We start from the raw sequence: 12,710 nt of genomic DNA on the forward strand, positions 1-12,710 counted from the left end.
AGGGACCTGGGAGTTTGGATTGACAGAAAGCTGAACATGAGTCAGCACTGTTGTTGGATCAAGAGTTGGACTTGATGATCTTGGAGGTGTTTTCCAACCCAGTTGATTCTATGATTTTGCACATTTTGTACCAAGAGCATTACAACTCTTGGTTTTCTCTGGACTATAGACCCAAGTGAAGGTTTTGGGTGATTATGGCTATTGTAATCCATATACAGGCATGGCAAAACCAGGTCACTGATATGTTGGATTGTGACTGATTCTTCATTATTGTGTTTTCTTAGAATCTTTCATTTGTCTTGTAGTTAAATGGTTTGAAACTTTGGGGTAATCAGAGAAGATCTGATGTTCTTTGGGGAGCTAGGAGCTTCATTCACTCTGAAGAAGGCATACATTCATATCCTGCTTTTCAAATTGGAACCTACATTTTTAGCTGGCATAGGACAATTCTCATGGATTCGATTGTACTTTATTCAAGTTTTGGGTGCATGCTTTTTGCCCATCGTGGTGAGGGGTGATATCTTGACCCCTACCGCTTCTCAGCTGCTTGAGCATCAATCTGCTGAGTGCAGGCATTTGTTCCCAGCTATTCCCCCTGTCTGTGGATTGTGTCATTCCCACCAGGTATCTTCACAACAGGATCAGGTGGATGACGGCAGATTCAAAATTGCTTTTGAGGAGATTCTTCATAACCAAGTTTGGCACAGAAGAAAAAGATCTTCAGACATTTTCTGTAAGCTAGTCATTTTGGTGAAATGAAGAGAGAGACTAAAAATGTTGAGTTCTGTTGAAGTGAACAAAACATCCTTTCATGATTAATTTCCCTGGGTTTCAGATTCAGAATTATGAATTATGCCCATTCCATGAGTTTCATTGATCTCTTTCTACTGACTAAAAGACACTGGACTGCTGGTACTTTGTGTACCTGTTGTAGCCTGACACATCACTAGTGTAACGTGAAGTACACTGTGGCAAACACACAGCAGTGACAGTGTTAAAGATTTTCGCATTAAATTCTGAAAATTCTGTCTTCATACACATGGCCTTAAAGTTTGCATGCTAATTTGTTCAGGGCTGCTCCTCAAATCATTTGTACCACTGATTGCAGATTTCTTGATGATACCTCATGAAACAACTAGGGATTTAAAAATGCTGTTTTTTTGAAAGGATGAGGAGGAAAGCTGAGCTCCCACTACAACAATTCTGTGCCCAGCTCTTATGGAGGCCTGAAACTGGGCCCTCTTGGACACATGTGTTTAAGTGTGAGTGATTAAATCTGCAACAGGGACCTCAAAGTAGGACGGGCAAACCTGCAAGCAGCAAAGGGCTTGATGTAGCACCCAGGTGTGCAGCTACCATTACTAGCAGGCTCAGCCCAACCATGCACAGATAGGAGGGGCAGGAGCCTCAGGAGGGCTGTGCTGTATTTTCTCCTCTGGGGTTTCTGGGAGTTTTCTGACAAACGTGTCAGTCCTGCTCTACTGGTCTGTTAGCTTATGCCTTACAGGTGAGGGAGCCTCATGCTGTTTCCATGGTGGTGACAAGTTGTTTTTTTTCAGACAGTATAAAGTGAATTGTTTCCTATTTATCAGTTTCTATCTGCATGTGAATTTTCTTTGATGTCAGAAATTGCCAGTGCTACCCTATTCCTTTCAAATAACTTATCTAAAACACCTTGCACCTTTCCATCAGCATGGCAGAGCTTCTCTGAGGAGACCTCTGAGACTTTGTCCCTTTTTCCTGCTTCTTCCTCTTGCACTGGGAAATGTACGCTGTGGTGTTCAGCTTCCCATCTGCTGATGCTCGTGGCTGCAAAAATCCTCTTCTGGCCCAAACCAGGCAGCTAGGAAGCCCCTAGGATTATCTCATCCTGCATCCCTGCTGCTTTCCTTGTGACTCTCCTGATGCATTTTTACATTTAGCAAAATTCAGTTGATCCTACAGCACTCTGTCCTGATGGCAAGACTGTCCGGTTTCCCTCCTTGCCTATTTTTTGAGGATGTCAGCAACTCCAGCCGCTCTTCTCTTCAAAGACCAGCTGCTCCTTGGTCACACTTTCCTTGCAGAGAGCCTCCTGAACTTTTAGCATTTGAACAGCTGCTCACTACTGCCTTCCTTTCAGGCATCAACATAATGAAATTTATTTTTATATAGCTTTTTATTTCATTGTAATGAAATTTTGGGGTGAGACAAGCTCAACTCAACAAGACAACTGCTTAAAATGCATGAGTCTGCATTTTGACAAGCAGTAATTTTGAAGTTTATGGTTCACTGAATGAACAAGTCCATCAATATTCCTCAAAACCTTCATGTAAAGGAAGCAATAGTTCCTCTTGTTTTCCTTATTACCTGTTTCATACAAACTAAATATTTTGCCCCAGCCATGGTGCACTGACAGATTCATACTCATGGATACTCCACCCAAGGTTTTTAATTTTCCTTCACAGCCCCCAGCTTTGGCAATATCTTACATTTTTTCTTTTTCTTTCTGTTGCAAAATGTATTTTCTGAACCTTTTTTGACCTTTTGGGTAGAAGGGCCATAAGATTGGATGTTTGGTTAGGTCTTTGATGTCTTTCTTTGAGCGATAGGAGGGAAGAAAAGGGAATGAGTCTCTGTGGACTTTGCAGTCCTTTATGATTGCCCTGGGCTAGATCTACATCCCTGGGGTAACTCTTCAAATTTTTCATTTGTTGCTCTTCTGCCTTATATTTTTTTATAGCTGACAGGCGGGAAGGAATTGATGTCTGTGGCTGGATCCTGGTTTCCCTTTCATTCCTCCTGGTGCTTATTACTTTTCCTATTTCCATCTGGGCATGTATGAAGGTAAGCTAGAGGGATTTGAGGCACATAAGAATACTCTGTTATCATTGCTGTTATTTTTTCATCGATTTAGTTAAGACAAGGCACTTTACATTCACTTTTTGGAAATCATAAAGGCTTGTAGCAAAGATGTGTTCTGGGCCTGAGATCCATGTTCTTTCACTAACTTTCTGTATCACCACAACTTTCTTGTTTAATTTCTTCCAGTCTCAACTTCTGTCATCAGTTAAACTTCTCTGATTTACAACACTGGGAAAATAAATCTACAAATTTTTCTAAGGAACTCATATTTGATGCTGCCAGCAATAGGAATTAACACAAGAAGATGAGAACTTGTGGCCCTGCATTGAGAAACTGCATAACCTAAACCCATACAATGCCCCTTCAAGACATGGGCATAATAATTTCAGGCATTTTTAAGGTGTGAGTTACCAGTGATTACCCTGAACTCCAGGCCTTCAGTAGTTGTGATGCACTAACTGAAGTAGTTAGCTAGGTTACCTGAAGTGAGACGTGGTTTGCCTACAGCTCCTCTGAGTGTAGTGCTGATGTTGAGAGAGCTGTGGGATAGCCTCATTAAATCAGTGGCAATTCTTTCATATTTGATCTGTTTTGTAACATATTTGCAGGGCCAGGGTCTGAGTTTTTTCAGCAAAACATGAGGTAAGTAGGAGATGTAAAACACCTAGTGATTTGCAGCTTTGTTGCCTCCTATATTATTTCTTTTTTTTTTCACATTTAATATGGATGCCAAAGATCAAAGAAATCAGACCAGAGAGTAGAATTAGTTGTAAAGTTCTAAACTTAAAATATTTTCCTAGGTTATCAGAGAATGTGAACGAGCTGTTGTGTTTCATCTGGGATGTATACTGTCTTAAGAAAGCAAAGGGAGCAGGTGAATGCATGCAGTTTTATTCTGTTAAAATCCACCAGGTTTATTTGTTTTATTATGATGCACTCTAATCACATAGAGAATTGCAGAGGTTTGTGAAGTCCCTCTTCACAGCATAGAGGAGACTGAGAAGGTCCTCTCTACTGCAGTTCCTTTACCTGCAGACTATTTGCTTTTCTGAAGAGAAGATAAAGCCACCCTCCTGTCACAGCACAAAAGTTTGAGTACTTTGATACCAGGTATGGCTTTGCTGTTGAGGAGATTGGACAACAAAAGGTTGAGTTCATGCTGCAGACACTGGCAGGGGACTGTGGAAAGGTTCAAATGCAGTGTTCATGTCTGCCATGGTCTTTTTTGAGTGACTTTTGTGGCCTTTCTCCCTGTACATCACTTCCAACACTGCTTGTTGCTGCCAACTCCTTAGCTGTCTCTACTCTGAAAATGGTAAACGTGTCAGGGCCGAGATATTCAGCATCTATGTAGAGCTTGTTACAGTCACTTAGGATCAGATTACAACTCAGAAACTCAAACCAAACCCATCATCATGAGGTGTTTGTATAGGTGCAGTTACCATCTCTGTGCAGTGAAATTGGGGAAACTGGAAGTTGAAATAACAGGAAAAAGTCCTTTTCAGGTATCGTCCTTCCTCTTGGATAATAGTCATGAGGTCAAAAGAGCAGCTAGGGCTGGTGCAGAGCTCTTCTATGTGGCTCTGGGTGCCAAAACAAGATGCTAAGATTAGAATAGTTGTGTCCAGTCTCCCTTTCCAGTGAAGGAGAGTGGGGACTCCTTCATAGGATGTGTCACATCTTGGGACAATGTTCCTCATGTGGGAGCCATGCAGGAATGGATCTGGGGGATATCTTTCCTGGATACAGATGTACTGAACCATAATTTGCTTATGATTTAAAAAGGGGAAACAGAATAAAGGCATGGAAGGAATTTTTGCTGAAAATCTCATGGCAGATTTAAGACCAGAGTTGCAATCGGCCCATTACCAGACCAGAGCCCTAGGTCATTAAGCTCTAATGAGTTCACATTATTTGCAGATATCTGCATTTCCCTATGTTATCTGAAAATGCAAAATCTCACTGTTGTCACCTCCTGTAGCATAAAGCGCATCTGTAGTAATAAGATGGGCTCATTCCCCACAGTGTGGATATTTCCATTTGTTTGCTTTGTACAGCACACCTGGTTCTGGACTTAACTTTCAGAGGTTTTTCATCTAATTACTTTTATTTTTCAGGTATGATCCTCATACTTCCACGTACAGATGCATTTATGAAGGTTGATCTTAGAACAGTTGCCTGTAAGATTCCTCCACAAGAGGAATTCTCTAGCAGCCATCTAAGCCAGAAACAAAAGATGCAGCTGATTCACGGCATGATCAAAAAAAAAAAAGTGTTTTATAATCTTGCAGCTCTCAGGTATCATGAAAAATTTAGCTTCTTTGCTGTGTCTTGAGTTTCAAACTGCTTACAAAATTTCTTCTTGCTCAAAGAAGTTGTGGATGCACCGTCCTTGGAGTTGTTCAAGGCCAGGTTGGATGGGGTGCTGAGCAATCTGATCTTGTGGAAGGTGTCCCTGCCCATGGCAGCAGGTTTGGAGCTAGATGATCTTTAAGGTCACTTTCAACCCACACCATTCTATGATTCAGCTTATAAAAATTTGAGGATGCACCATTGCAGTCAAGCTGATATTCAGAACTGTGAGATAAAAGACAAGGGAGGTGGGATGCAAGTGTGCATGAGAGACAGAAAGAACAACAGAGGAGCAAGTACGAAATTCGCAGTTGTAAATGAATGTCCTAATGAAATTGGATCTGACATGGAGCTCACCCTTCAAAAGAGCTTTCTACGTTTGCGAAAAGGCAAATTACATATGGGTAACAAATCTACTTAAATAAACAGGAATTAGCAGACAACATCCACAAAACTCAGATCCAAACAGGAATGGAGGGGTGTATCTTTAGGCATTTTATTGACAAATATTGACTGAAGAACTTAATTGAAGAATTAGTTGCTGAGAAATCCTGTCTTGATTAGGTTTTGTCTCTGTGTGACCCCAACTCTATGGCAGAACAATGCTTCTGCTTGTGGAGTTGGCACCACTGTCCCTTTCGTTACACAAAGAGCAGAAGGCAAAGAGACAGCTCCAGGGCCTCTTTGGCCTCAAGGATTGCCCACTGTGTTCCCCAGGAGCTGTTTCTTGGACTGTTGTCTTTCCATAAGCACAAAGAGCCTTTTCTCAGAGTGCAGGTTGCAGGGTTGCATGGGGTGAAATGAAAAATTGCTTGCCAAAAACATAAGGCTGGAAGGAATACATTGCAGTACTTGTGCTGTACAAGGCTTAGCAGGTTCTGGCAAGGCTTCTGCAGTGGTTGGCAGGGCTTCTGTGAAGCATTTGCTTGCAGGCAAAAGATGCTGAGGAGAGAAGAGATAGTGGAGCATCATCAGTGCTCCACTGAGGCCAGCTGCCTGCTGAGGCACAGGGAACTTGTCTGGCAAAAGATGACACAGCACTTCTATGAATGCTTTAATATTTTTTTCTGTTTCTTCTCACAATTCTTTTCACTTCATTTTTGTTTCAATTTGCTGGTGTTTCTTACATTGTTTAGAGGAAGTAGTACAGATCTTCCAAATTGCATGTAGTGTGTAAAATCATTAATGATCCTTTCTACAAGAAAGGAAGAGGATGGCCATCATGTATTAATGCAGAAGAAATTAATTCAAGTTATGAGATTTGCTTACTGTTGAAACTGTGGTTTAGAGGCTATGTACAACATTTTGCCCCAGTTTAAAAATTGGTGGTGCTGGAGAGCTGTCTTGAAGTAATTCCTCAGGGTAACAACAAGAAAATCAAAAGAAATTCTTAGTTTCTTTGAATTATCAGAGCCTTCGCCTCACTAAGGCGTAAAAAAAATAATTCCCCATCCTAGGCAAAGGATGTGTTATCAGATCCTTCTCTAGTTCTTTACATTTCTCGAATGCAGATTCTCACGAAAGATGCTGTTACTGCCTAAGTTGATGGGTGGTGTACTACACGATCTACAGTGCTGTCAACGCTGTTGCTAACATCAGTGATGTCCACTCAGCGACCTTGCTTTTGGCACAGACAACCCTGAGAAACATTCTGGGTACACAGAGCTTGGCTCAGCTGCTGGCAGGTCGTGAGGAGATTGCACAAATTATCCAGGTAAATCTGGCTCTCAAAATTCACTGACAGGCACTGACAAGGGAGATGTGTTCTGGGGAGTAACAAATTAGAAATACTATCTTTTTCTTTTTTGAATGATGATAACAAAATCTCCCTTTATTGTTTTTTTCAATTACACATCTCATTGCTTAGAGTCAGAAAGAGTTATTCTAAAGGTATTTCCCCAGGTTCTTGTAACAGAGTTATCTCCCATCAAAAAGCAATTAAGATTTTGAAATTATTCAGTGACCTAAATAAATCAGTTTAGTCTTGCACAGAGGCCGCTGCAAGCATGGAGAAATGTTTGCTGCTTGTGGGAAGCTCTGTCTTGAGCAGCCTCTTGACTGAGGCAAGGCTTGTATCTCCTGTCATCACAACTAAGAGTACAGAACCAGTTGTTTTGTGCTTTAAAATACCATCTGGTTCCTTTCTTTATTTGGCAGTCAAGGAAGGAGCAGAGAAGAAATCCAACACCTGATTTACTATTTTCAGTCAGAGACAAGGCATAGTCAAATCAAAGAGAGCAAGAAGAGTGGCCTTGGGCAGAGCCAGGGTCATGGTGGTGGCGTGAACTGCAGGAGTGCCCAGGAGCCAGAGCAAAGAAGATTGTGTCAGTGCTGCAGGGCTGTGCTGTGTCTTTCACCCATAGTGTACTTTTACGTGCTTTTACAGTGTTGTGCTGCCAAGGAAGTTGTTGTAGTATTTCTTTGTAAAAGGGAGGAGTTTGGTAAGTGCCCAACTAAAGCACAGGGATCGTAATTTAGGAGGCAGTAGAGAAGCCACACAGGTGACACTGGTGTTGCTCAGCAGGTGTTTCATAAGGCTGTGGTACTCACCATACGCACACTGTGCTCAGTGTTCGTGTCTCTGGAGGGTCTGTCTTTCTGCTGTCCAGGTTTGCATGCTGCCTGTCCTTCTGTCCAAGTAGCAGGGTACATCGTGTGGCTTTCTCACTGCACTCTTTGTGGTGTGTTGTGTGTTTATCCCCAAGGCTATCCTCAACAGTGCCATGGAGCAGTGGGGAGTCAAAGTGGCCCGTGTGGAGATCGAAGATGTCAGGATTCCTGTGGCCATGCAGAGGGCAATGGCAGCTGAAGCAGAGGCTGCTCACGAGACAAGAGCTAAGGTGAGACCCACAACAATGTCTATCCCCAAGCACCCGTTTCCTTGTCATAAAACCATAGAATTGCTTGGGTTGGAAAAGACCTCTAAGATCATTGACTCCAACCATTAACTCAACACTGCCAAGTCTACCACTAAACCCTGTCCCTAAGCACCACATCTACATGTCTATTAAATATCTCTTGGGTTGGTGACTCCACCACTTCCCTGGCATCCTGTTCCAGTGCTTGACAACCTAACTTTTTTCCAGTATCTAATCTAAACCTGGAACAACTTGAGGCCATTTCCTCTTGTCCTCATGTTCCAGGAATCCAAGTGCTTGCTTGTTTTCTCATTATAAAGGTGGGTTTCCCCCACTAAGAGCAGTGTCACCATGGCATTTCCATTTCTCTTCCTTTGCAGGTTGTGGCAGCAGAACAAGAAACGAATGCTTCTAGAGCTCTCAAGCAGGCCTCCATGGTGCTGTCTGAGTGTCCAGCAGGTCTTCGGCTCCATTACCTGCAAATGTTAACAACCTTGGCAGCAGAGAATAATTCCACCATTGTCTTCTCTCTCCCTATGAATATGCTTGGGAGTTTGGGGCAGAAAAGTAGAGGGGGATAGAGACTGTTCTATGGTAGCTCCTTAGCCAGAGATATTTAAAGGTTTCCTCAGGAAGCCAGGGGTTCCAGATTGCCAGAATTAAAGTAGAAGCATGCTTGGGTCCTCTGTCCCAAAAACAAGAGTAAAATTAGTTTCATAATCCTGTATAGCTCCCACATTATGCGTCTGCATTTGCAAAGATAGACACTAAGCAGTTTCAGCTTAGCTTATCTTCAAGTAAAATAGAAGAAAATATGTAAAATGCATGCTAGAACTATCATAACATTTTAATGATGCTTTCACAGCATCATTTTACAGAGTCTTGAGTGGAGCAATTATTTGGTGTTTGTCTGCTTAGCAGGAACCTCTGACCTGTCAGATACTGGCATTTAAGTCCTGTGAAGTGGAAAAGAAGGACTTAGCTCTTAACCTTAGAGATATCTTTTCATAGATATTAGCAGAATTACTATATAATTGGTATGTTGGTGGAACAGGCTACTCTTTATTTTGTATTAGTAGAAATTAGTACTTGCTTTACTAACTTCAGCTGTATTTTGCCATATGACTATATTTATTTGAGTTCTGTAATAAAAGAAAGAGAATATATGACCAGGTATTACAGTCATATTTCCTAAATATGAAAGTTGGAGCAAACCTCAAGGTCCTCTGTTAATTTAAGTGTCTGTCTTATACCTCCAGTAGGTTTCTTATCCTCCTTTGCACACATCGTGAAGCAGTGATACAAGTTTTCATAAAATGAGCCTTCCTACCCTCCATCCATGCAAATCCTGGCAGCTGAGAAGAGGACGTTGCTGATATTCGTGTTCAGCTGACATTAAATTTGAGTTTGCAGCCTTCAAAAATAGCTGGGTACCTCACAGTGCGAGCACACAGCAATGAGCTGTCTGGGTTTGACAGCTCTCATGATGGAGCTGTTCTGGTAGGTGCTTTTGCCATGTAAGGTCTTGTCCACACAAGGCTCACTGCTGCCCCTCCTGTCAGTGGAGTAATTTGACTCCAAATTAACAACATCAGCATGAACCTACTAATTGTCATATCATTGATATAGGCCCTTTTATTTTTACTGCAGTGTACACAAGGAGTCCGGGTGGCAAATATTTGTGCTCAGTAGCTGCTGGCAATGTAGTAGATAGACGGTGGTATGAGCAGCTGAGGATGGTGACCTATTCAGCAAACACAGCTTTTTGTTGCAGCTCTTCTCTGCTTCAGATATAACTGCCAAATGACATCTTTCTGGCAAACTAAAGTATAACACCTGTATTTGCAAGTCATCTGCTTATCAGTGTTATCAAAACACTTTCTACAGATTTTTTTTCTTATCTTAAGAAAAGAAAAGTTTTGAGTTTGGGGATAATTTTTCATTGTCAACTGCTTTTGATATTTGTGGAAGCCACAAAAGTGATATAAAGTATACATATACAGCCTATTTTAAGCCCAGGAATGTCCAGTCTTCTTTCTGACCCATGGAAATTTCTTGATGTCTTTTTCTGGAAGGCAGGAATTAATCAGCTCTACAAGCACAATGTTTTTTCATTTGACCCTCCACAGGATAATTGCACTGTTATATAATGGATCAGGAAGACAGAAATTCCTACTCTCTCTTTGCCAGTGTCAGGTACAATAAACACAATAACTAGTAGAGTAACTGCAATTTTTGTTGTATTACTCCCACACACAAATCTACAAGGAATACCTCAGAGAGCAAAACAGCAATGGAAGCAGCCCTGCAAGGTTTCAGGTGCCACTTGGGTGCACATTCTTTGCAAAAAAAATTCGGGAAGGAGGCAAGCTGCAGTCACAAGGAATAGGATGTGTGGATCAGAGCAGGCACAGGCTATCAGATGTGTTCAGGAAGTCCTGCAGGTGAGCACAGCTTTGCCGACGCAGGGTGCTGCGGCACTCACTGGTGCCTGGAATTTTCTCTACCCAGGCTTGTGCATCAAGGAAGTACTGCATCCTGAATGAAAATGGGACAGATAAAGAAGATGAGTCATTATTCCTGACATGGAGCAATGGGAAAGCATAATCCCTGAGATGCTGCATCCCTCCACTGAGGCATCTCTGAGATCAGGAGATATACTAGCCAAGAAACTTGCCTGAAACTTAGTTTCATCAGCAGGTTAACTGAGGTTTGAATAAAGTTTGGGAAGTGTCGGCACCAAGCTGGGACAAACCTGGCTGTACTGGTGTTTTGAGAGTGTCAGGTAAGCTCGGGCTAAGTTTCTATTAGAGTTTTCCAGAATGGCAGAAAAGGCCCCAGTGCACATCAGTGGGACACAGTGAGGGGCAATTTAGTTTCAACAGTGTCCCAAAATGTTTCCTAATTTTTTGTGCTGAGAAGCTGTGTTAATTCGAGTATTTTACAACTGGACTGGAGAAGACTTTGGAGGTTACACCTCTTCCAGGAGACCCCACTCTTTAGCAGGCTTCTGCTGAAGAAGGCCCCTTAGACACTCACTTTGGTGTCATATAGAGATGGGGGTGGGACTTTTTAAGGTTTTAGGAAGTGGCGCTCACAATTTGATGGAGGTCTCCCCCCTAGAAGCTTTCAGAGGCACTACCTTTCTCCACTTCTGTGAAAGGAAATGAAACACTTAAGATGTCTTCCTCCCTGAATACTTGATAGTGTCAGACTAAATTCCTACACAAATAAATTGTCTTTTTTTATTAAAGAGTGACAATGGGAAATGAGAAGAATATGCTGTTTACATGCATGATATAACAGAAACTTTGTGGTCTGCTCTTAGTCATTGTTCTGTTCTTAGTCATTGTTCTGCTCATTTCTTTTGCAAACACAGGAGTTGTTTAAGGCATCTGCAGTAGGTGGACTGTGTAGCTTTTCCCATTCTCCTTTTCCAGCTGTGAAGTTTAACCCAATGGAGTCAGGGCCAGACTTAATTCTGAGAAGTCTGGAAACCAGCCTCTGCACAGATACATGAGCCGACAGATTTTGGTGGCTCAGCTGTTCCCCACAGCTACCCTTTTGCCTATGGAGAGGAACTCTTTGCTTTTTAGTAAATTCAGCAGAATTAGTCTCTGAGAAATTTGGTCCTGCCTTTGCTTTCTGGAAGTATTCTAATAGATTGAGTATCCTCTGGATTTATGGTCTGTAGTAGCAGCTGCTGCTGCTCAAAAACCATTGCACTTACTTGTTGTTGCAATCGACTGTTTCCCCATCTTTCCCCATGAGGAGGTACTGTTTGCCAGGGACCATGTTTAACTTGCACGTGGAGCGTGTTAGGAACTGTCGGTGGGCACCCACTTGAATGCTTTCATCATCAGCTGCGGGACGAGAAAAGAAAACCCCATGAACTTTTCTAATAAAGAGTAGAACTGTAGCCCACAAGGCACAACCCTTTGGGATCATTTGCCCCACTGCCCCACTCCCATGTTTCACTTGGGATTTGAAGCTTGACATGGGGATAAATGTCCATGCTTTGATAGGATATGTTTCCCTTAGCATTACCTGACAAAAAGTAAGCCACTTTTGCCTTAGCTTGTTGTCTTGGTCTCTGCAGTAGTTACTGAAGGAGGTGTTTTGCTATAGACCTTAGGACTTTTCAGACATTATGGAGTTTGTTTAAATCTCAGAGATTGAAGGAAAAGCCAAGGAAATAGAAAATGTGCTGCTTTCTATTTCAGATTTCTCAGGCTCAGAGTGGCCTTAAAAGCTAGGATACTAAATTCAAATATCTTGTGGCTTAACAATGCAGCAGATAGTATTAAAATCTCACTTTCTGTAGTAATTTGACCTGAACTTCACTGATGTAGCCTTTATGCCTTTCCCTCTAATCTGATACATAGGACATGCTCCTGGTGATCTCCATGTTAAAATAATTTAGAAGATTCTGCTCTGGATCCTGGCCCAGAAGATTATTCATTCAGAACTGCTTTGCACACTAGAAGTGAGCATCCAAGGCAGACGAGATGGCTGCTCTGGTACTGCAATGACATGAGAGCTGGAAAGATGCTTATTCATCCAACCAATTTCAGGCCATGAAGATATTGTGTTGTTTAACTAGGACAACAGTTTTCAAAGTCCATTTGGAAAAAAATGCAAATAACTCCAATATTC

General features: G+C 42.0%; 2 protein-coding genes across 5 annotated transcripts in view; one reads left to right on the forward strand and one right to left on the reverse strand.

The window, feature by feature from the left end:
* Positions 1-8,745, forward strand: part of STOML3 (stomatin like 3) — a 10,187-nt gene extending 1,442 nt beyond the window's left edge. Inside the window, 8 exon segments of the mRNA XM_008929075.3 lie at positions 2,723-2,826; positions 3,645-3,698; positions 3,700-3,718; positions 4,962-5,042; positions 6,706-6,744; positions 6,747-6,910; positions 7,902-8,036; positions 8,435-8,745. Of these exon segments, the coding sequence (XP_008927323.2) occupies positions 2,723-2,826; positions 3,645-3,698; positions 3,700-3,718; positions 4,962-5,042; positions 6,706-6,744; positions 6,747-6,910; positions 7,902-8,036; positions 8,435-8,635 (797 nt within the window). The 3' untranslated portion in view covers positions 8,636-8,745.
* Positions 8,746-10,272: 1,527 nt separating this feature from the next.
* The window catches only part of LOC103762448 (complement C4-like), a 47,645-nt gene continuing 45,207 nt past the window's right edge, over positions 10,273-12,710 (reverse strand). For all 4 annotated transcript variants that reach the window (XM_018071500.2, XM_018071502.2, XM_018071499.2 and 1 more), the window contains 2 exons: positions 11,785-11,917; positions 10,273-10,592 (listed from right to left, as the gene is read on the reverse strand). In XM_018071500.2, the coding sequence (XP_017926989.2) occupies positions 10,454-10,592; positions 11,785-11,917 (272 nt within the window). In that variant the 3' untranslated portion in view covers positions 10,273-10,453. The remainder of the gene's footprint in view (positions 10,593-11,784; positions 11,918-12,710) is intronic.

This window comes from Manacus vitellinus, unplaced genomic scaffold (assembly GCF_001715985.3).
Source record: "Manacus vitellinus isolate BGI_N305 unplaced genomic scaffold, ASM171598v3 scaffold_2_pilon, whole genome shotgun sequence".
Lineage (NCBI taxonomy): Eukaryota > Metazoa > Chordata > Aves > Passeriformes > Pipridae > Manacus > Manacus vitellinus.